Source organism: Chiloscyllium punctatum, chromosome 3 (assembly GCF_047496795.1).
Source record: "Chiloscyllium punctatum isolate Juve2018m chromosome 3, sChiPun1.3, whole genome shotgun sequence".
NCBI classification, from domain to species: Eukaryota; Metazoa; Chordata; class Chondrichthyes; order Orectolobiformes; family Hemiscylliidae; genus Chiloscyllium; species Chiloscyllium punctatum.
The window spans coordinates 127,476,895-127,502,300 of NC_092741.1; the positions used below are offsets into that span (position 1 = coordinate 127,476,895).

Sequence of the window (25,406 nt, forward strand, 5' to 3'; positions counted from 1 at the left end):
AAATCTTGCTAAACTTATACAAGGCACGAGTTCAACCATAGCTGAAATACTGAATAATTTGGACCTACTTCTGCTCCTGTATCTTCAGGCCTATATATATCTAAGCAAGATTATCAGATAAATGCGAGGTGCTGCATTTTGGGAAAGCAAATCTTAGCAGGACTTATACACTTAATGGTAAGTTCCTAGGGAGTGTTGCTGAACAAAGAGACCTTGGAGTGCAGGTTCATAGCTCCTTGAAAGTAGAGTCGCCAGTAGATAGGATAGTGAAGAAGGCGTTTGGTATGCTTTCCTTTATTGGGTCAGGGTATTGAGTACAGGAGTTGGGAGGTCATGTTGCGGCTGTACAGGACATTAGTTAGGCCACTGTTGGAATATTGCATGCAATTCTGGTCTCCTTCCTATTGGAAAGATGTTGTGAAACTTGAAAGGGTTCAGAAAAGGTTTACAAGGATGTTGCCAGGATTGGAGGATTTGAGCTATAGGGAGAGGCTGAACAGGCTGGGGCTTTTTTCCCTGGAGCATTGGAGGCTGAGGGGTCACCTCATAGAGGTTTACAAAATTATGAGGGCCATGGATAGGGTAAATAGACAAAAGTCTTTTCCCTGGGGTCGAGGAGTCCAGAACTAGAGGGCATAGGTTTAGGGTGAGAGGGGAAAGATATAAAAGAGACCTAAGGGGAAATGTTTTCACACAGAGTGTGGTTACGTGTATGGAATGAGCTGCCAGAGGATGTGGTGGAGGCTGGTACAATTGCAACATTTAAGAGGCATTTGGATGGGTATATGAATAGGAAGGGTTTGGAGGGATATGGGCCGGGTGCTGGCAGGTGGGACTAGATTGGGTTGGGATATCTGGTTGGCATGGATGGGTTGGACTGAAGGGTCTGTTTCCATGCTGTACATCTCTATGACTCTATGTTAATGTAAGCAGTCACTGTGGCTCAGTTGGAAGCATTTATTTCTGAGTCACAAGTTTTGTGGATTTAAGTTCCACTCCTTAACTTCACCATAACTATATAAAAGTGATACGGAGTAAGTGCTGCACCATCAGAGGTAGGATTAAAGGTTTGGTCAAAAGTGAGATTTTCTCAGAGTATCCAAAGGAAAGAAAAGCATCGATGGAGCAATATAGAAGAGTAAGGTGGGAATTACGAAGCTTGAGATCAAGGGAAGGTGAAGGTATGGATACCAGCAGTATAGCTATTGAAAATGAAGATGATCAAGAAGCCTGAATTCAATGAGTACAGATACTCCAAAGGGCTGTAGGGCCAGGGGAGAACAAAGACCAACATGGGTGAAGCCATGGAAGGTTCTGGAAATATGTTTGCAAATTTTAAAATTGAAGGTGTTGCTGCACCAGTAATCATTTAACATTCGGTAGCACAGAGGTGACAGGTGAATAGGGCAACATGTGAACAAGAGCAGGGGGCACAGATGTTGGGGTAAACACAGACTAATAGAAAGGAAAATAAGGACTCTGATTGATGGAGGCATTGTCATGGAGAATGTATCAGCAAACAATGCAGTGCCAATCTTCTGTTTGAATTCAAATCAGGCAATTCAGCTTTAATTGTTCAACATATTGACATGGGGATTGTACCAGGGAGTTGCCAAAGCTTTTACTAACATGCATGTCAGTGAGCAGGGACTGGACCAGGGGAGAAAACACCAAATCAAAGTAGGAAGAGATGTGTTTTGTGGGGCAGGAGCTGGCAGAAATAATGGGTCTGACTGGGCAGTCCTGTTTGTGGATTTTTGGATGGAGGTAGAAGCGAACTGGAGGCAGTAGGGGGAAGATCACCAGATGAATGAGGTTGATGACCACAGTTGACACAATGGCCTGATGTTCCATGGTGGGGTCATGGTCCAGGGGAGATAGGAGGAGGTACCTGAGAGCTGGCACTCAGCCTCTGCAATGTAGAGTTCAGTACTCCAGTGTACAACAGCACCACCCTTATTGGCGGGCTTAATCACAAACTAAGGGTTGGATCTAAAGCTATGAAGTGCAGTCAGTTTGGAGGAAGACAGAGTAGATTGGGTGAGGGGGGCAGAAAGATTGTGGCAACCAATGCCATGTTGACAGTTCTTGGGGACCCTGCATCCCTCCAGACTCAGTATCAAGCTTAATCATTTTAGGGCCTGAACTCTCCCATGTCCTAGCTCCCAACCCCACATACCAGGCTTTGTTATCACCTAGTCTGCCATTACACACTACCTATTGTTAGCCACTAACAGTCTCCATTAAAAGCCATTCACCCTCCCAGCCAGATTGCTATCAACAGCTTTGTCTGTCCAACTGTTTCTCTCTCTCTGTTTGGGTTCTATCCCCATCTATTATTTATTCCTTAGCCCCTGTCCCCACCCTATCTTCTGCATATTAACTGACATTTTCCTAGCTACCATCAGTTCTGAAGAAGGGTCACCAGACCCAGAACGTTAAGTCTGAATTTTCTTCAGAGATTCTGCCTGACCTGCTGGGCTATTCCAACAATTTCTGTTTTTTTTCTGATTTACAGCATTTGCAGTTCTTTTGGGCGTTTTAAAAAAGTAGATGGACTTATGGAAAGGAGGGAAGCAGTTGGTCAGATGACCTTGATTCTGGTGACAAAGTACATGAACTGTTTGTACTTGTGATTGAAAGCAGAAGAGTGGAGGAGGCAAGAGAGTGGGTTTAAGAAGAAGGGAGTTGGGACAGCACAGTGGTTAGCACTGCTGCCTCACAGTGCCAGGGACCTGAGTTCGATTCCAGCCTCGGGTGACTGTCTGTGGAGTTTGCACATTCTCCCTGTATATGCGTGGGTTTCCTCCAGGTGCTCCAGTTTGCTCCCACATGTGCAGGTTGGATTAATTGGCCACGTTAAATTGCCCATCGTGTTTAAGGTAGTGTACGTTTGATGCATTAGTCAGGGGTAAATGTAGGGTAATAGGGGAGGGGAATGGGTCTGGGTGGGTTACTCTTCGGAGGGTCAGTGTGGACTTGTTGGGCCAAATGGCCTGTTTCCAAACTGTAGGGATCCTATGATTCTAGGAAGGTGGTTTGTAGTAAACAAGTCAGAAGGTTATACTTGCATTCCAAGACAAATCGGGAATAGTGAGTAGTTTTAGCAGCTAAGACCTGACATGATTTTATACCGTCCAGGCAGATCTATTGGTGGATGGTGATTCTGCTCATGATCATATTGCTGATTCTAGGGGTTATCTGTGCTGACTGGATGTTGCGTTCCCTACATTGCCACAGTAACTGTACTTAAAACAAACTACATCATTGGGGTATTTGGTAGTCATGAAAGACACTAAATAATGTGCATTTTTAAAAATAAATGCATGCTTAAATCTCAGGAAAGTGTGCTCCTACTTCAGTAATCACCACTGTGTTAGGTATTACATCTAAACTAGATGAAAGGCCTAATTAAAAATAAGGATGTGAAAAATCCTTCCACACTTAAGGCGACCCACATTTTCAGACAACGTGTTGAATAGGTACAAGATGTTCTGAGAAAAATATCCCATGGCATCTCGTGAGCTGCAATTAAAGGAGTTTTTGTCAAAATACAAAGATGGAAGATGCATCAGTTTTGCAGGATGTGTTTCAAAGGTATCTTACAGTAAAGCAGCATAAAGTAGTGCATTAATTTTGGAGGAAGAAGGTCATCTTGAATCCATCCAGTTTACAAAAATTTCAGACCATAAATCATTATTTCAAATAACATAGAGCAAAGGATTATAAAAGAGCTGTGTATATTTCACTCAAAAATATGGACATCTTGTACAATAATAGCATTAAAAAACTCACGTTTACATTGTGGAGTCTTCCAGTTATTACTCCATATTCCATCTTCTCTGCAGAATGCTACTGCTTGTTGACTAGATTCCAGTCTGAAACCTTCATTGCACTGATAGTTGACCTTGCTGCCTACACTATAATCTCTGCCAAAGACCGAGCCATTTCCAGGGGTTTTAGGAATACCACAACTGATCGCTGAAACCAAACGTGCAACAGATTAGTCTGAATCTGACAAATTTTGACCGATTTGTTTTTAAGCTAGTCAAAATGTTTCATTTCAAGAAAGAACTAAAAGGCTGTGAATCATTCACCTTTAAGTGCTGAAATGTGCTCACACACAAAGAAGTCATGCAAAATATCAGGAAGCTATCTCTATTATGACATAGTAGGCATTTAAGTTAACATACAATTCAGCAAGAAATGAAGATGACAAATAGAATGCTGGTCTTTATTTCAAAGGGAATGGAATATAAAGGTAGGGAGATTTTGCTCAATCTGGACATGGCATTAGTCAGACCTCAGCTGGAACATTGTAAAGAGGTTTGAGCCCATGATCAAAGTAAAAATGTACTGGAATTGGAAACTGTCCAAAGAAGGCTCACTTGGCTGATACCAGGTTTAGAAGGATAGCCTGATGAGGAAAAGTTGAGTAGATTTGACCTGTACTCATTGGGTTATAGAAGAATGAAAGGCGGCCGAATGAAATATTAAAAATTCTTAGAGGACTTGGCGGGTAGATGCATAGAGGCTATTCCCCTTGTGGGAGAGTCTAGGACCAAAGGGCATAATCTCAGAATGTGAGAGTCGCGCATTTAAGGCAGAGATAAGCAAGAAATTCAGAACCTTGCGAATCTGTGCAACTCTTTACCAAAGAGGGCTGTGACGTTGGGTCATTAAGTAAATTCAAGGCTGAGATCAACAGATTTGTAATCAGTAAAGGATACAAGGATTATGGGTGTAAGATCATAAGACCATAAGAAATAGGATCAGAAGTAGGCCATTTGGCCACTTGAGCCTGCTCCAGCATTCAACAGGACCTTGGCTGATCTGACATTCCTCATGCCCACTGTCTTGCCCTTTCCCCTTGATTCCCCTACTGATCAAGAATCTATTTCAACCTTAAATGTACACAAGGACTCTACCCCCACAGCTGTCTGTGGCAGCAACTTCCAAAGACTCACAACTCTCTCAGAGAAGAAATTACTCCTTACCTCAGTCTTAAATTGGCACCCCTTTATTTTGAGGATATGCCCTCTAGTCCTAGATCGCCCATGAGGGGCAACATCCTCTTGGCACTTCCCCTGTCAATCCCATTAAGCATCCCAAATATTTCCGCTATACTCCAGTGGGTAGAGTCCCAGTCTGTTTTACATTTGTTTATAAGGCAATTCCTCTGGACCAATGATCATCCTAGTGAACCTTCTCTGAACTGTCTCCAACAAAATGATGAAGAAGAAGACCAAAAGTGCTAACAGTACTCCAAGTGTGGTCTCACCAGCACCTTTTCAGATTCAGTAAGACATCCCAACTCTTATACTCAAACCATCTTGAAATAAGGGCTAACATTCCATTAGCCTTCCTGATTATCTGCTGCCCCATGCACTAGCTATTTGTGTTTCTTGCACAAGCCCCTTTGTGTTGTAATGTGAAGTTGTTCATTTTCAAAGGGATAACTTCACATTTTTCCACATTATGCTCTATTTGCCAACATCCTGCCCACATACTTAACCTATCAATATCTCTCTGTAAACTGTTTGTGTCCCTTTCACATTCTGTCTTTTCACCTGTTTTTGTGTTGTTTGCATTGATTTCTGTGACATCCCAGTGGTGACAGGTTGCCAAACTGAAAAAAAGAACCCTTTATCCCCACTCCCCATTTCCTGCCCATTAGCCAACTCTCTCTCCTGGTCAATATACTACCTGCAACACCATGAGCTCTTATTTTAGGATTTAACCTTTTGTGAGGTACTGTGTCACAGTGAGACATCCTCAAAGAATGCTTAACAATCAGTCAGAAATGGTTTCCCTTTCATGAAGCCATGATGACTGTTTGATTATAGTGGTATTTTCCAAATGTTCTGCTATTACTTCTTTATTTTAGAGGGTCTATGGGAGTTAGCCTGAGTTACAGAAGACAAGAAGAAATGAACAAAATGGGGCTTGGGATTGCAGTGCCTTGGTGCCCCCAATGCATAACTTCCTACCTTTTCAAAACTGAGCCTCTCACTCTCACCAACCTGACACATCCAACATTTTATGGCAATGGAGAGCGCTTTAGGAAGTTAATTGCCAATTCACTGGCCAGTTAAGTGTCTCAAAAGGCCAAAGGGCAAGTAATCTATTTGGCACCTCACATGCCCACCTCATCATGGGGAATAACTTGGGGGAGGGAAATGAGCACATAAAAGTGAGAAACTGGACTTCTAACATTATTTATGTGTCTCTGCATGCAAAGCTAGCCCAGCATTTCCAGAACCTCCCACTCCTTCAACCTTGGAGTTTTCTTGCTCCTCTGCCAATTTCTTCTGAAATTTTCTGCCAGATCCTGCAAACCCACTTTCAGAATTGATGGATTGGGACCATCACTTCAGATGCTCAATGTATCTCGTACAATAGGAACACCTCTGAATGGAATGATGACACCACTTCCATGAGATTGTCCCACTATGTTAGGCCTGTGCAATCACGCTGTATTACACTTACGGATAGTTACAGTACAAATGATGTTAAATGTTATAACAGCAAGTTAATTTTATTTGATGTACATAAGTTACAGTAAATGTTACAGTGATAGCAGGTACTGCAAATATTAATGGTATTATGCTTAATGTCAAAGAAAACATTTCTGGTACTGTGGGCCTGTAACCCCAATCTTCAGGTGTGCAAACTGTGAAGTACAATATCAAGCAATGCAAAATAAGCATCCTCTGTCCAAAGGCTCACTGTCTTTGTAAAACTGTGTTTGGAGAGAAATGAGAGTGAGGGGTCCCAGGCCAGCTTTTACTCACAATGAGAACAGACCTTGTCAGGTATGAGAGTGGATGCCAGATCATCATGAATTCTGAAGAATTATCAGACTCGAAACATCAATTCTGCTTTCCTCCCACATACCTGCTGAGTTTCACTAGCAATTTCTGCTTATGTCTTAGATCATCACATTGAGTATTATTAATGAGCAAAGAACTTTTATAAAGTATATTGTTTAATATGGTACTGCTGTTTAAAACAAATTTCATAATGATGTGACACAACATGCACTACAGGCTGCACCTGGTGCTGCCTCACTCATTGAAAACATGCCCCAAGCTCAAATTTCCCAGTCAGCTACTCTTCCAATAAGAGCAGAGAACAGACAGTTTCATTCATTGCAAAGATTCAACAGTACCTCTATAAAGAGGTCAGCGCTTTCAACAGAGAATTAGTCATCTCAGTTGGATTGGAGTCACACAGCACTCGACGTGAAACCAAAATGCTGTGTGACAGCTTTGTTTGGCAGGGCCTGGCACGACTCGCAATGGAGTCAACTGAAGACCTGAACTGTAAGCTGTATTACTACCCTAGTGGGAACAATCAACTGAAAATACTTCACACTGACATGAAATTAGTATGGGAACTGCTGTTTGAATCACATTTGGTCAAAGAATGTATGAAACATAGTACTGTGGCTATCACACAGCTGCAATTTTTGACACACAATTTCACAGTACACTCGGCACACTGATGGTGAGATTGTACTGTTCCAAAAGCTGCGGCTGGATTTTGTGAAAGCTGCAAAATCGTTCCAACAGTTTTGAAATAGCAAAACACAATTTGGACGGAGATTAAGATTAATCTATTTGCAAAAGTAAAGAACAATATACATCAGATACAGAGTAATATGGAATTCTGGGAAGAATTCTTCACATGGACAGCAGTTAGACTGTGGAACTTGCTATCACATGGAGTGGTCAAGATGAAAGCATTATGGTCTTATGGTCTTATACATTTAAGGAGAGTTCGACAAACACAAGAGGGAATATGAGATCATGTTGGTAAAAGTTAGGCAAAAAGGTGGTTTGTGTGGAGCAAAGATGAAGTGGGCTGAATAACCCATTACTGTGCTGTACAGTCTATATAATTTGTCAAGCAATAGACAACAGGAATGCTAAACTTGAGAATAGATCATTAAACTGATGTAAAGGGTTTATTTGTAAAGTTTATTGTAACCTAACAGCAAAATATTGGAAGAGAGGGCAGCTCCTCTCTCTCTGCCTTATCTGCAATGGGATTTTATAATTCGTTTGGTGATTGAGAACCTTCTAATTAAGACAGCCGATTCTTCCATCTTGGAATCACTCTTTTTCCAATTCTGTGGTATACAATGGACCAATAACTGAACTGGACCAGCTAAATAAATGCAATCTGGTGCCATGTTGAGTTACAAAGAGATAAGAGAAATTCATAGAATCATAGAATTGTGACAGAGTGGAAGCAGGCCATTCAACCCATTGAGTCCATACTAACCCTTCAAAGTGCATCCCACCTAGGCCCACCTCCTCTACCCTATTCCTGTAACCTTGCATTTTCCATGGCTAACCCACCTAGCTCACACATCCATCAACATGATTGGCTAAATGACTTCCTGCTTCACTGTAACATTTCTGTAATTCTGCCTTCCTATTTCTTAAGAGTCTAAACTTTAAATCGCCAGAGGTTTAATTTCTTTGTTACTCTGAATTAAAGCTACTATATTGGTACAAAATAAACCTGACCAAGTTTAACTATTACACAACCACCTCAATTGATTGCCATTTTTACATACTTCACATTCTTCATTCCTGAAGAAGGGCTTTTGCCCGAAATGTCGATTTTCCTGCTCCTCGGATGCTGCCTGACCTGCTGTGCTTTTCCAGCACCACATTCTCGACTCTAATTTCCAACATCTGCAGTCCTCACTTTCCCCCATTTTCACATAAAGTCATCTCTGGTCACTACTAGCTTCAATTATGGGATCAGAAATACCAGAAAATGGAAGAATGGAAGTGGAAATTAAGCAGCAGCCTTCCTTTGACAGCACCTTCCAAACCCACAACGTCAACTAACTAAGGCACAGGGGTTGCATGGAAATCACACCTGACTGCAAGTTCACCTCTGAGCCCCACACCTTCATGGCTTGAAACAATAACTGACATATTTTCAGAGTCACTGGGTCAAATTCCTGGAATTCCCTTTCTAACAGCATTGTGAATCACCCGACACAATATGGATTGCAGCAGTTCAAGGCGGTGGCCGACCACCAATCCTTAAAAAGCAATTACGGATGAGCAATCAAGGTTAACTGGGCCAATAGCAACCAGATCTCAACCAGCATCCTTTATCATGAAATATAAATGGTTGTTCCCTTTGAACAACATCTGTCCAGATGAGTGCAAGATAGAAAGCTTTGACAACCTGCCTCTTGTTTCAGCAATGAATATTTAAGAATTAACATAAATATTTAAAAATTGATATCATGAGAAAAATATGTAAAGATGTGTCAATTATTGTTAATGTGAAGAAATTCACAAGTTCCTTCACTTTGCATTTCACACTTCAGAAAACATTATTTTCTTTTCTCTGACAGTAAAATTTCTAGCATAATACAAGATAATGGCTTGTTCAGATGGAATATGAAAGCCTTAAGCTTTGCTATTAATCTCCTAGTGTTACTTAAGTTACAGTCAAAATCTTGTTGTGCAGCTTCAGTAATAAATGCAATAAAATATTCATATGAGCATCCCTGTTATTTTATCGAACATGTTAACCAATTTATTTTCATTAACTTAGTATATTCTTGAAAAAAAAAGCAGGATAAGGGAACTTCATGTGAATTCACAAATACTTTGTCATCAATTACCAAAAGCATTGAAATGTCAGACAAAACAGTAGTCTGCAAGTTTCTAAAGACTCATGGGATGATAGCCACTTGGTACGCAAAGGTTACATTCACATTAGCAGTGAGACCATCATGAAGTTGGGATCCAAAGGCTTCCGAACCTTTTAACTGGTAACTGCCTTCAGGAAAGTCCAACTGTGCAAACAGATGGATAAGGTCAGTCTGTGGAATTGTATCACCAATGACATCACTTTCTTAATCCAGCAAACTATCATATACACATTTCAGGGGTGTTGAAGCATTTTGAAGAGGGACAAGTCAGGTGTAGGGCTAATGGAAGTTGTACATATCATGAATTTTTTGTACATTGCTTTGGGAAGTTTTGTCATGAGCACAGAGGTTGGGAAATTGGGTAACTCCACAATGTGTTTTGACAGTTGGATTGATAGGTGACTTATATTAAACACATGATGACAACACTGACAGAGCGCCTTTAACAATAAAAACTGCACTGTAGATGCAGCTACCCCCACTGAACAACTTCCCTGCCCCCCCCACCAACATGGATACAGTGGTTCAAAAGTGCAGCTCACCATCAACTTCTATTAGGGATGGACCATAAGCACTTGCCTCATTGATAATGCTCATATTAAACAAACGATTTTGTTTTTAACACAGATGCAGTTTGTGAAGAGTGGAGTATGGTAGGCTTCCCAAGGGACACTGAAATCGCCAAATCCCTTGGAGACAAAAGTTTCAGCAACAATGCACTTTTTTTTTTGGGTAAGACTAAACTGTGACACTTCTGTTCTTTCAGATGAAAGATACAATATGCCAAGACATTATTTTGAATAAGAGGTAAGCTATCCTCAAAATTCTCATCAATGTTCACCACAATCATATTAACCTCAAACAATACTGCAAAAATAGCTGCATTGGTCATTATATATTGGTATTCGTGGGAGTTTGCTGAACACAAATTGACTGTTGTGTACTTTACATTATGACATTACTAACATTTTAAAAGTACTTCATTGGAAAGAGTTTTGAGGCATCTCGACGTGATATAAAAATGCAGATCTTTCTTTTTCTTTTGGCAATAACAGAGATTGATGCTGTTAGAGCTAACTAAGGATCAAAAATTGTCAGAATGGTGCATTTCACAGTTCCTCACCTTTCAAGTCACATTCTATGGCCACACTGTTGGTGATGTGAATTGATCATGAGGAAGTCGCACAGATGTCATGTCTGGAAACACATGAACATTGTGTCCAATGTTCTACCTCCTTGACCAATCAAACAGCTGGTTAGAGGAGGAAACAGAGCCAAAGACAGAGAAGGAAAGACGGTGAATGAGAGTTAAATTAGACACAAAGAAAGAAATAAAGAGCGGGAAAAGAAGGGAGTGGATCATGAGAGAAAGAAAAATAGTGAATTCCAGAGGATGACCACCCTCTGAGAGAAACATTTCCTTATCTCAGGCCTAAATTGTCTACCCTGTATCCTGAGACTCTGGATTTGCTGACCAGAGGAAATAGCCTCCCTGCACCTAACCTGTCCAGCCCTGTAAGAGTTTTGTACATTTTATATTATAATCCTTCTAAAGGCAAGTGTGTACAGGTCCAGTTGAACCAATTTCTCTTCATAGGATAGTCCTGGTATTAGGCCTAGTTAACCAGGAGGTTGTGGCATGGTACTATGGCTTTAAGAGGTGTATTTTTGTCCTGGTTGTTATTTTGAAGAGATGTTTGAGGCAAAGGTTGATGAGCAGTCCACCAGAGCCACCCGAGTAAACAATGTATGTGGTCTTGGGTTTTTAAAAAAGTTGGAATAAAAGAAGCAGCCTGAATGGGTGGGGTCAAGCTCCCACAGAATGAGGATTTTTTGTTTTAGTTTTCAGCTGTTGCTGTTGGGGTCTTGAAGAGATGGAAGCTGGGTTTTTTGCCTCTTTTGGTTACAGCCAAAAGCTGGGGGTTCTCTTCCCATGACTGGAGTTGCATTTGAGACAAACTGTTTTCTGAATTTACGTTTTGACAATGGTGTGTTTATGCGATATTACTACATTGGAAAAGTTGATTATCGCATAGTTACTGTATCTACTATTCTGTTAAATTTTTCAAGAGAGTGAAGTTATTCAAATTCCTTCATTCTTCTGTTGTATCTTAACGATAGTGGATGAATAAAGTGTGCTTTGCTTTAAATCCAGCAATTTGATCAATCAAATTGCATCTGGATGTATTGCGTTACATTTACTTTTAAAATAAGAAAATGTTAGGGTCTAGACTATCTTCTGAATATTTTGACGGGGTTTGGTCTGGTCCATAACAGTTGGGAGAGCGGATCAAAAGCAAAAAATTTTTAATAAGTTGAACGAGGCAGAAACAATCTTCAAAATGTTGGCAATGATGTCCAAAGGCAGGGACATCAGAGTCTCTAAAGGAAACCAGTCAGCAAAACGTGGGCATGAAAGCAGATGTCACGTTTCGGTATTTAAAGGCCTTTTTTAATGCTCCCAATTATTCAGCCCTGACCTTTCACCTTGTGCAACCAGCTGAGTCCCACCGAGGCAGTGCACTCAGACTTAAACACTGAAACCGGGGTTAAAACCGCAGTGTGGATGAGCAGAGGGATCTTGGTGTCCATGTACACAGATCTCTGAAGGTTGCCACCCAGGTAAGAGCTGCCTTCAGTTTGTTTGGATAGAGTCAAACTCCAATGTTTGTTTGCTTTCTTAATATGCTACTGTACAGAACTGAATTGTGTTTGTGACTATTTATCTATCTATATATATATAATATATATATATATACACACACAAACACACATATGTACATACATATAATATATATTTATATACATATGTCTTTTATGAATAAAATATATTTGAAAGTTTTTTAAAATGCTTTACTTGACATGCTACTGTACAGAAAAAAAAATCTGTCCTGCAGGTTAAAATTCACCTTGCGTCTTCAATGAATTTATGTAAGTTCAAAATGAATACAGCTGCTTCTTTGCTCAATCATGTCCCAAAACAGCTTTGATATCTCAAAACCATCATTCTCCCAGTCAAGGCAAGCTGCAGTTCACACTTGCACGGCCAATTTTATTTCTGTTAAAAACCTGCACAGGCACAGCTTTGGAAGAATTCAAAAGATAATTGCTCTTTTTTTTGAGGTCTGACTGGAGCATTTCATCGACAGCAGTACAAATTCACAATGAGGAGTTTCTGTTTTTGGAAACACACCTTTGTAATTAAAGATATATTTGTTCACAGCTTGACATTCGTATATTTACTCACTGTGCAAAGGAATTGCATCTTCCTGACAAAAACACAGGGGAAATGTAATGTAGGATGTGTCAGCATCTTGTCTTCCAGTTATGTTGATCAGTGTGGTATAAATGGTGTTGTCACTGCAGTAAAATGAAGACAAGGTACATGGAATCCACCTTACCGCCTACGAACTGTCTGAGATGCCACTACCTCACAAACCTTAACCGTGGAGTTGAATTGAACCAAGCTTTTCCCAACTGACTGAATCAACTCTTCCAGTCTCCCAGTCAGACCTGGAACAGCCCGGAATGGTCAAAGACAAAGCACATGGAATGAACTGTTCCAGTGCCTCCAGGCCAGTTGGATGTTAAGGGAAGAGGAAGCCATTCCTTTTGACCAGTCTGACTCGGCAAGTACTTCCCAGCCACATGGAACTTAATCAATGACAATATAGGAACAAATTACTGCGGACGCCGGAATCTGAACTGAAAACAAAAAAATGCTGGAGATCACAGTATGTCAGGAAGCAACCTTGGAGAGAAGGCAAGCTAACGTTTTGGGTCTAGCTGGCTCTTCATTAGGGCTGAAGTGTGTGGGGGTGGGCAGCATTTATGCAATAGTGAGGGTGAGTGGGGGACGGGGGAATGCATGGTTTGGGGTGCTGGGTTGGAAAGGATGTTGGCAGTTCAGATTAAGTGATCAGAATGTGAGAATGGCAGAACAATGGTGCGTCTAGCTACCAGAGTGGAAGGAACAGACAGTCCCACTGGAGAGGGGGGAGGGGAGAGGACATCGTGACAGAGAATGTAACAAGCAAAGCTAAAAAAAAGGAAGGAATGAGTTCACGATCTGAAGGTATTGAACTCAATATTCAGCCCAGAAGGTTGCAAAGTACCCAATTTGAAGATGAGATGTTGTTCCTCCAGGCTTTGCTGTGAATCGCTGGAGGGCCACAACTGACTCTCCAAAGTAATGTTCAAGGCCACAGTGACAAGGCATAGTGAGCCTGTCCTCATTGATGATGTTGATGGAGAATCAGTCATTAAGTAAGGCAGAGGTAGACAGTTTTCCAGAATTTAAAGTCATCAGGGTATTTGGGAATCAGCGCAGACTCAAAGCAGGGAATGGTCTACTTCTATTTCCTATGTTCCTATACGGGGATGCTTATTGTAAGAATCTGCTCAGAGAGTTGCAGTGTCCTGCCAAATTAACCTTTAGTTTCCTCTGTTGTCTGTGGTAGATCATGTGTGAGGGCTTCGTCACTCTTACTTTCCTGCTCCCTCTTTTCTTTTCAGCATCTTCCTGATGCTCAGGGTTCCTCTCTCCCTGTGAAGGGTGTTACATCTCAGTGCCACTGAGGTCCAAACCTGGCTGTCATGCTCCAGTTTCCAGGGCAACCTTCATTTTGTGGTGGGGGAGGGGCATAATCATTCATATTTGGCAGTTTTGGTCCAACTGTTCTGACCCAAACGGGCCAGGGTAGGATGATGAGTCCCAATTGTCACAAATCTAGCCCCTTTTTTGTCAAAAATCTGTTTCTTCTCTCAAGGAGATTCCGTCCTTGATTTTTTCAGAGGGGCAATGAACCGGGCCGGTTTGGTACAGAGATGAAAAGGATTTTGAGAGGCCTTTTCTTTATATGTAAAAGTGGTCATGGTTCAGAAGTGACCCGTATAATGAAAGGGGAGTGGTCAGCTCTTTAGCTGAGCTAAGCTGAACAGTTTTAGTTCAGTCTTGAACTGGGAAGTTCAACAGGGAGCTATGTGGAAACTCTCCCTCTCTCTCTTTCTACCCTTCAACTTCAACCTGTAAGCATGTGTTCCATTTATACTGTTTTTTTAAAGGGAATTTGCTTATTGGTACTGTGGTTTATATTCAGAATAGCATAATTCAGTTTGGCTAGGATAAGTTGAGTTCTGTAGGGGTTCTTTGTTCTGTTCTTTGTGTTTCATTGTGTAACTTTGTGGATAAATGTTTGTCTGTTTTAAAATCTAGTAGTCAACCTAGCTATGTTACTCCTGGTATTTTCAATGTACACTTACCGAAATAAATTGCAAAGTTATGGTCTAGGGCTGCCTGCTTAAGAATGTTTTGAGTGGTCTGGCCTCATCCATAACACAATGAAGACCCATCCACTGAGTTACCACTCTCCCTGCCAGCTCTTCAAAGGACAAGGTGCAACCCTTCAACAAGTACTGAGTGTCCCTTTGTCCCACTGACCATCTTATGGAAGCTGCAGTGATTCTCCTGAGCAGCCATAACTGGCTCCCTGTTCTGACCCACCTCCCTTCAACGTGTCTGCAGCAGACACCTCCTGAGACAAACGCAGCCTCTTCAAAATTCTGCCCTTACCCTCAATAACCTCCCACCAAGCTTTTTAGCTCAGTTAATAGATCCTTATCCCATACCCGCTCTGCTTTTGTGAATGTTATTGGTATCGGGAATACTATACTGACAACAATACCCCATCTGACATTGCTATTGTTGGGGCCTTCTCCATTATTATTCCAGATTTCTGAAGGATGGGTGATAGAGAGTACTTAAGACGCAAAGAAAGGTGACAACTACAACCGTGTGATGAGGGAATGGTAGTCAGCCAAAGGTGTTCCTCTCTTGAAAAGAGAAAGAATGAACTGACATCAGCATTTCAGATAAATACCTCAAATATGTTTGGGTGCAGCAAACAAAAGTCAGGACAAGAGATAACGTTTTGAAAGTAACAGTAACAAAATTGAACAGCAAATGCAGGTAACTTATTTTTTTTCAGCCAACGGAAGAGACCTGGAACAGAAGGACATGAGAGCTGAGCTCACTCTGAAGTTGATGTTTTGGCTTCCTGCTTTCAACTGAAGCCATATACTTTGCATGAAGGAAAAGGAAAAGGGTAACTGTCCAGAGATGTGAGGTACTCAAAAATGGGGAAGGAGACAAAAATAGTACTGTACCTCAGAAATCAGAAAGCTATGTTCAACTCAAAATAGAAAATGAACATCAGCAGGTTAATATGCAGTGTGTTTGTACATCAACAAACTGCAAACATGTGTAAGATGGCACCCCTGGTTCTCTGTGCAGTTGCTCACCATTTATTTTTTACTTGGGATGTGGGCATCACTAGGCAGGCCAGCATTTACTGCCCATCCCTAATGCCCTGGAGGTTATGATGGGTTGTCTTTATGAACTGATACAATCGTTAAGATGTAGGAACTGACCGGTGCTGATATGGAGGGAGTTCCAGGATTTTGATCCAGTGACAGTGAAGGATTGGCGCTATATTTACAAGCCAGGATGATGACTGGCTTAGAAATGACCTTGCAGATGGTGGTGTTTCCATGCTACTTGCCCTTCTTGGTGGTAGAGGGTGCAGGTTTGAAAGGTGCTGCCAGAGGAGCAGTAGCGAATAGTTGCAGTGCATCTTGTAGATGGTACACATTGTCGATGCTGGGTGCTGCGGTGAATGGAGCTAATTTTCAAAGCAGGGAATAAGATCCCAATCATGTGGGTTTGCTTTGCCCTGGAGTGTGACAAACATCTTGAGTGTCGTTGGAGCTGCATCCAAGCAAATGGGGAGTATTCCATCACACTCCCGACTTGTATTTTGCAGATGGTGGACAAGCAGGAAGTGGTTACTTGCTGCAAGATTTCTAGCCTCTGACCTGCTCTTGCATACAAGGTCATAAGTGGCTGATTCAGTTAAACTTCTTAAATCAGATTTACTAAGGAAGGCATAATAAGGTTTAAAAGAATGATTCCCACATAGCGTCCCCGATTAGTCCTCAAAGGAGCTCCTCAGATGACATTATGAACTACAAAATGGTGGGTGGATGGGTACCTAAAAATAGAAAATAAAGCAAGTGTCGCTTAAGGCTTACAATAATTCAGCTCTAGCCGACAGGACAATGAATGCTCATATTCTGCCGGTCTGTTCATGAACAAGGAATAATTTATTTGTGCATCTGTAATCCTGATGGCCACCAGATGGCAATATAGGAACACAACACTGAAAGATTTGTTTGCTTAACTCATTTCAAAATGAGCATTTACCAAGAATAGATATTGCTGCTATTTAAAGCACTAGTGCACAGTGCAAGACTAAGTAAATGTTGTAATCACTTAAATGGGATAAAATGACGCAAATTTTCTCACAGAAGATAGGAGGTATAAGAATCTTGCTCACTGTCACAACAAATCTCTTTGTTGTCACACCTCATGACTTTAATAAATGTATGGAGATTACCTCACGTTGCGTGCTTCAGATTATGATTAGATTTCTGCCAGCTACAGGATGGTGAGACATATTTTTAATCAGTGAGTTAGGATTATGAGGAACAAACTTTAAAGTAGAATTCAGGATAATCAGATCAGCCCATGATCTCATTGAAAGTTAGAACAGACTGGGTGGGCTGAATGGCATACTTTTGCTCCGACATCTTCTGGTTTTATGGTATTCATCATGAAGGAAGTCTGATGCCTCCTTGAGTAGCACATTCAAGTTGTGCTAACAGGTGCCAAGGAACCAACAAAGACTATGTGGATCAAAGGCAGTGACCTTTGACCTCATGGTGATCTTAAAGATATGAACACTGACTGCTGTGCAGAAATTCAGTGCAGTGATGTTCACCTACAAGTAACTAACATGCTCAAACAATATTGCTGTGAACAAATGAAAGCCAGAGGCCACATGTATCGTTGTATCCCATGTGTTTTGTCTCTCATTCTCTTTCTGTCAAGCTCTTTCTGAAAAGGTTACAGTACTGCACTTAATTTGTAGAACTGACAGTGAGAGTCAAATATACACAGATGGGGGGTAATTCATGTATACCTCTTTAGTAAGACAAAAATCTAAAGAGGGAAATTCCACTTCCATGCAGAGAGAACTGAACCATTAGCATAATGATCTTGACAATTAATATTCTTACCTTGACATAGTGGGACTGCAGCATCCCACTCATACATGCCATTTGGGGACAGCCTACACGTGGCATTATTCCGGCCCACCAGTCGATACCCGGTTTTGCAGTAAAACTGCAACACACTGTTTAAAGCGCCGACTGTCTTATTCCGTATTCCGCCATTCAAAGGGACACTGTTCAAGCTGCAGTATGGAGCTGCAAGCACAAACAATGGTTTAATTGTAGAATTTCAACACTTGTCATTCAACAAGCATAAACATGAAGACAGACTTCACAACTGCTGACCATTTTAAGTGAGAAAATGACTCAAAAAAAGCAAAGCCTTCAGCCGTCAGAAACATGAACCTTAATCCGACTTTCTTTTCAGGATGCCGGATGACCTATTCTAAAGGTACCCTTCTTATTGAGAGTACAACACCAATTCAAAGTTGATTTATCTATTCCTCACTATTAACATTATTATTTAGTGGCTTTATGACATTGAGTTTCTTCAGCTTCTTCATTAGCTGTGCTATTTTTGTCAGTCCCCTGTTACTCTCCTGCATCCATTACAAAGCAACCCCAGTTGTTCAGCAACTCAATAATCAGGGTGGGTTTGATGTGGCCAGAAAATCTGCTCAATTCCCGCGAGGAAGTTGATTTAAGAATGAATTGTGGGTCTATTCCACTGGCAGAAGGGCATATCTTGTATTTTCCCCTGCCAACGCTACAATCCTCCAGCCAGCTATGTATTATGTTCAACATTATGATGAAAACCGATAGAATTGTTTCTTGAATTCCTGACTGCGATAGATTCCAACAAGCAAACATATCAGGAACCACCTGATCAGAAACAATCTGCTCAACAGAATAACAAAAAGAGAATCCCTTGCGCTTTTGGTCTGGAAGAAACCAATCAGTAAGCGCTTTTTTTCTGTTGCTATGTACTTAAATTTCACACATCAGATTATCCTGGAAGACTTTGGAATGAGCACTTGTAACATGCACTGAGTTTCTTTTCTTGCAAATGAGCTGTTATTCTGAAAACTTTTGGCTGTTTTGATACTAAGCTTTGTATCATGAGAAATGACTGATTTTTGCCTTATTTTCTTTGCTTGCTCATATGAGTCATGAGAATGCTCTGAGCTAGTCAAGTTAGGGGCCAATGTGAAGAACTATCCTCATCATGGAAGAGCTGTAACCAGTCACACCGAACGAGACATCATGTATGACAGATGTATCAGCTGCATTTATCATGGACTCTGGCTAATACTAATATAGGTTTTCTCAGCCCTCTCCTGAATGAACTGACAACTATCCCGTAATAATATTATTGGTTGAGTAATAGCTCTATCATGGGTTGAAGATGAGGCAGCAGCACACCATATCAATGTAAAAGCACCGACAAAGTCTCTTTTCCACTAGTGTAAGTTCCTTGGAACACTTTAATCCTTTTAGATGATTACTGTGCTATGTTTTGTTATGAAGAATTATAAATCACAGTGAAATGAAGACAGATGGGCCAATGTGAAAAAGGATAACTCATGATAAAGCATTATAAACTCTGTGAAAAACTGCAACACGTAATGATGTTAAACAAATGTTGAACACTGTGAAAGAATGAAGATGTTGGCCTGGATTTCATAAAGTTGGAGAATTTAAAGGGTTCCAGTTCACAAAAGCTTTAAGTTATGTTGGAAATGTTAGAAAATTAAAAACCCAGTTTAACACTTGCATAAAAGTTAAACTGATGACTTCACCACTAACATCATCCCCACCAAAAAAACTATATTTACTAACTCTGGAATTCTTCCAAACCCCTGAGAACCACACCTGATGAAATGAATCCATCACCACCACCAGCACCCTCCCCTCCAATCTGAATCTGCTGGACCCAACCAGCCCCACCTGGTCCCACCTGACCCTGTAGAAGCTGATACCTACCTCTTCTGATTGTAATGTCATGGCTTCTTATACACTGGGACCTCAAACCTCATTCCCAAGGCTCCCTACCCACTGGTACCTTAACTGTCTCCCACACAAGGCTCCATACCACCTAGCACCTTAACTCCCTCACCCACCAGGCTCCTTACCCACTAAGACTTTAACTTTCTCACCCAACAGGCTCCCTACCTCGTGGCACCTTAACTCACTCTCTCTCTCACTAAGCTCTCTACCTACTGGCACCTTAACACTATCACCCACTTGGCATGCTGCCATACCCATCTTCCAAAGCAGCCTTGCATTTATCTTACATGTTTATCTTTTCTCTGTCACTGCTACAGTGTATTCGGGACTTTTAACTCATGAAATATGACAGCAAAGGTGGTGGGAAAGGGCTGTGCCTTGGCCTATAATGCCCCACTGGAGCTAAATGGGTTTTGTCTGGTTATCTCACTCCAGTGAGTGTAGTTGTGAAAGGTCAGCCTCAACACCATAGCAGACAAATCAGCAGCAGCTCAGTGGGTTAGTGCAAAGTGAAATATTGTCAGTCAAAGCTGTTTCAGTGATAATCAAAACTTCTGGGTCATTCTATGTGAAATGCGTAGGAACTATTAATAAAGCTTTACTTGGAACTACTTTAAGAAAATGTTTTTGCACTCAGCTGACAACTGAGAATTACACAGCACAATTTCTTGCACTGAAAACTGAGACTGCAGTTAAATCATAATCTACATCGAAAAATATACTACACATAAACCTTAAATAAGAACAAGTTAACACGTTCAATAAAAGTATGCTGAACACACCTGACAGTCCATCAGACTTGGTTTCAAATCATCCCCTTTCGGTTTTGCTCACATTCACAAAAGGGTTCTCATTTGGTCTGCTTATGTTTTCCATTTTAAAACCAAATGGATTGAATTTTTAAAATCGGGAGTCAGGAATGGAACATGGAGGCTAGTACCGAGTCTCCAACTCTAAATGGTCGGTGCGATTTTCCTTTGTTTGGGGGGCAAGAAGGGTAAGCCTTTGGATGGGTTGGTGATTCTTATCCTGTTACCACCACCTCAGCAATTCAGTGCTGGGTGAGAAGGCCAATGGGTATCTTCTTGACTCACCACTAATTATGTGCTTAAGAGGTTTTGCCACTGGCATCATAACCTGGCCTTCCTGCAGGTGAGATAAATGGGAAACAGGGATGACTTGCTTGCCAGATTGCAGAATGAGTGCCATCACTTGCGATAATCTGGAGCTAATCAGGGACATGGAATAGGGAAAAGAGGTGACTGATGAAAGTCAATCTCTTGTCCTTGCTACTGATCCATGCCCACTCCCCCACCCCACCCACTTTGTGATCCGAATGAAAAGGATTTACCTTCTAGCTGTTGGATAAATGTAATATGCTCTTGAGTACACATATCCAGGAAGAGTGGTTTATGTCAGCTCACCAAATACTTAGTTATCTCACTCAAATGCAAAACTAGCTAATGTGAAGGCTAAATATGGATCCACATCATAACATCCAAGCGTTTCTGATCTGTATGGTTTACTACAGTTCAATCAATGCTTCCTGATTCAGGAATTTCAGGAAATGCTCACTTTACTTATAATAAGCCACAACCCATGATGATATCCATGGGAGGTGTAGTTTGCACACACACTTGACTGGGTTCTTGATGCAGACAACTGGCAAAAGATGCAGAGGCAGGATTGGGTGAATTATTCAAAATAATTGATGCTACAAGTTAGTATAGTCACTGAACTGGAGGTGGAAAATGATTCGGTTAGAACTTGCAATCAGGTGGGATCAAAGGGACAAAGCTGCAAGGCTATTGGGAAAGAGCTGGGGAGTGAGACAAATCTTTTTTTTTCCAAACAGCAGAATACACTTGATGGGTCAAGTGGCATATTGTTCTTCAAGATTGTATGGTTCAATGTCCTGGGCAATTTCACTGAACTCATCCTCCCAGGATAAAGCAATAACTAAGGATAGCATGAGTGTAACACAGATTCTGTAACCCAAAGTCCCTTTGCGCACAATGCTGATGAATTCAGTATTACATGTAAAACAGACAACTACCGATTGTACTATGTGACTGCAGCGTAGCTACTGATTCTGTCCCTGTCTCTGCAAAAGTCTGAGACCAACCCGAGCTGTTTGCTATGTAGGTGTCACATGACCCTGGCTTGAGCTTTCCAACGACATATTCATGGCACCTTGAAGACTGCTTCTCACCAACCTCCGTAACACTGCCTTCTCTGAGTTCCTCTGCTGCTTAAACTCTCATTTGTGCCTTTGTTAACTCATACCTTGACTACTTCAATGCACTCCTTGCTGCAGCTCTCACCCATTCTATATTCTCCGAAGATAAGGTCAACCAAAGTTCTGCTGCCATTGTCTCAACTCAAAACAAAATCCATTCCAGTGTCATCCCTGAGCTCCTCTACACCACTCTGCCTCCCAACCTCACTTCTTAGAGTCATAGAATCATAGAGATGTACAGCATGGAAAAAGACCCTTCAGTCCAACCTGTCCATACAGATTAGATATCCCAACCCAATCTAGTCCCACCTACCAGCACCCGGCCCATATCCCTCCAAACCCTTCCTATTCATAAACCCATCCAAATACCTCTTAAACGTTGCAATTGTACCAGCCTCCACCACAGCCTCTGGCAGCTCATTCCATACACGGACCACCCTCTACATGAAAAAAGTTGCCCCTTAGGTCTTTTTTATACCTTTCCCCTCTAACCCCAAACCTATGCCCTTCAGTTCTGGACTCCCGGAGCCCAGGGAAAAGATTTTGTCTATTTATCCTATCCATGCCCCACATAATTTTGGAAACCTCTATAAGGTCTCCCCTCAGCCTCCGACTCTCCAGGGAAAACAGCTCCAGCCTGTTCAGCCTCTCCCTGTATCTCAGATCCTCCAACCTTGGCAACATCCTTGTAAATCTTTTCTGAACCCTTTCAAGTTTCACAACATCTTTCCGATAGGAAGGAGACCAAAATTGCTCACAATATTCCAACAGTGGCCGAACCAATGTCCTGTACAGCCGCAACATGACGTTCAAACTCCTGTTCTCAATACTCTGACCGATAAAGGAAAGCATACCAAAAGCCTTCTTCACTATCCTATCTACCTGTGACTCCACTTTCAAGGAGCTATGAACCTGCACTCCAAGGTCTCTTTGGTCAGCAACATTCCCTAGGACCTTACCATTAAGTGTATAAGTCCTGCTAAGATTTGCTTTCCCAAAGTGCAGCACCTTGCATTTATCTGAATTAAACTCCATCTGCCACTTCTCAGCCCATCGGCCCATCTGGTCCAGATCCTGTTTTAACCTGAGGTAATCCTCTTCGCTGTCCACTACACCTCCAATTTTGGTGTCATCTGCAAACTTACTAACTGTACCACTTATGCTCACATCCAAATCATTTATGCAAATGACAAAAAGTAGAGGGCCCAGCACCGATCCTTGTGGCACTTCACTGGGCACAGGCATCCAGTCTGAAAAACAACCCTCCACCACCACCCTCTGTCTTCTACCTTTGAGCTAGTTCTGTATCCAAATGGCTCATTCTCCCTGTATTCCATGAGATCTAACCTTGCTAATCAGTCTCCCATGGGGAACCTTGTCGAACGCCTTACTGAAGTCCATATAGCTCACATCTACTGCTCTGCCCTCATCAATCCTCTTTGTTACTTCTTCAAAAACCTCAATCAAGTTTGTGAGACATGATTTCCCATGCACAAAGCCATGTTGACTATCCCGAATCAATCCTTGCCTTTCCAAATACATGTGCATCCTGTCCCTCAGGATTCCCTCCAACAACTTGCCCACCACCGAGGTCAGGCTCACTGGTCTATAGTTCCCTGGCTTGTCTTTACCCTTTTTAAACAGTGGTACCACATTTGCCAACCTCCAGTCTTCCGGCACCTCATCTGTGACTATCGATGATACAAATATCTGAGCAAGAGGCTCAGCAATCACTCCTCTAGCTTTCCACAGAGTTCTAGGGTACACCTGATCAGGTCCTGGGGATTTATCCACCTTTAACCATTTCAAGACATCCAGTACTTCCTCCTCTGTAATCGGTGACATCTTGCAAGATATCACCATCTATTTCCCTACAGTCTATATCTTCCATATCCTTTTCCACAGTAAATACTGATGCAAAATATTCACTTAGTATCTCCCCCATTCTGTGGCTCCACATAAAGGCCACCTTGCTGATCTTTGAGGGGCCCTATTCTCTCCATAGTTACCCTTTTGTCCTTAATATATTTGTAAAAACCCTTTGGATTCTCCTTAATTCTATTTGCCAAAGCTATCTCATGTCCCCGTTTTGCCCTCCTGATTTCCCTCTTAAGTATACTCCTACTTTCTTTATACTCTTCTCAGGATTCACTCGATCTATCCTGTCTATACCTGACATATGCTTTCTTCTTTTTCTTAACCAAACCCTCAATTTCTTTAGTCATCCAGCATTCCCTATATCTACCAGACTTCCCTTTCACCCTGATAGGAATATACTTTCTCTGGATTCTTGTTATCTCATTTCTGAAGGCTTCCCATTTTCCAGCCGTCCCTTTACCTGCGAACATCTACCTCCAATTAGCTTTCGAAAGTTCTTGCCTAATACTGTCAAAATTGGCCTTCCTCCAATTTAGAACTTCAACTTTTAGATCTGGTTTATCCTTTTCCATCACTATTTTAAAACGAATAGAATTATGGTCACTGGCCCCAAAGTGCTCCCCCACTGACACCTCAGTCACCTGTCCTGCCTTATTTCCCAAGAGTAGGTCAAGTTTTGCACCTTCTCTAGTGGTTACATCCACATACTGAATCAGAAAATTGTCTTGTACACATTAAGAAATTCCTCTCCATCTAAACCTTTAATACTATGGCAGTCCCAGTCGATGTTTGGAAAGTTAAAATCCCCGAACATAACTACCCTATTATTCTTACAGATAGCTGAGATCTCCTTACAAGTTTGTTTCTCAATTTCCCTCTGACTATTGGGGGGTTTATAATACAATCCTAATAAGGTGATTATCCCTTTCTTATTTCTCAGTTCCACCCAAATCACGTCCCTGGATGTCTTTCCGGGAATATCCTCCCTCAGCACAGCTGTAATGCTATCCCTTTTCAAAAATGCCCATCCCCCTCTTCTCTTGCCTCCCTTTCTATCCTTCCTGTAGCATTTGTATCCTGGAACATAAAGCTGCCAGTCCTGCCCATCCCTGAGCCATGTTTCCGTAATTGCTATGATATCCCAGTCCCATGTTCCTAACCATGCCCTGAGTTCATCTGCCTTCCCTGTTAGGCCCCTTGCATTGAAATAAATGCGGTTTAATGTATTAGTCCTACCTTGTCCCTGCCTGCCCTGACTGTTTGACTCACTTCTGTTCTCAACTGTACCAGTCTCAGATTGATCTCTTTCCTGACTATATCCCTGGGTCCCACCCACCTCCCCCACCCCCCCCACCCTCCCTCCACCTTACTAGTTTAAATCCTCCCAAGCAGTTCTAGCAAATTTCCCTGCCAGTATATTAGTCCCCTTCCAATTTAGGTGCAATCCATCCTTCTTGTACAGGTCACTTCTACCCCAAAAGAGATTCCAATGATCCAAAAATGTGAATCCTTCTCCCATAC

General features: G+C 41.7%; 1 protein-coding gene across 3 annotated transcripts in view; it reads right to left on the minus strand.

The window, feature by feature from the left end:
• Positions 1-25,406, minus strand: part of LOC140464913 (CUB and sushi domain-containing protein 1-like) — a 2,358,623-nt gene that overhangs the window by 178,423 nt on the left and 2,154,794 nt on the right. For all 3 annotated transcript variants that reach the window (XM_072560545.1, XM_072560536.1, XM_072560527.1), the window contains exons 49-50: positions 17,828-18,016; positions 3,796-3,981 (exon numbers count right to left, since the gene is read on the minus strand). In XM_072560545.1, the coding sequence (XP_072416646.1) occupies positions 3,796-3,981; positions 17,828-18,016 (375 nt within the window). The remainder of the gene's footprint in view (positions 1-3,795; positions 3,982-17,827; positions 18,017-25,406) is intronic.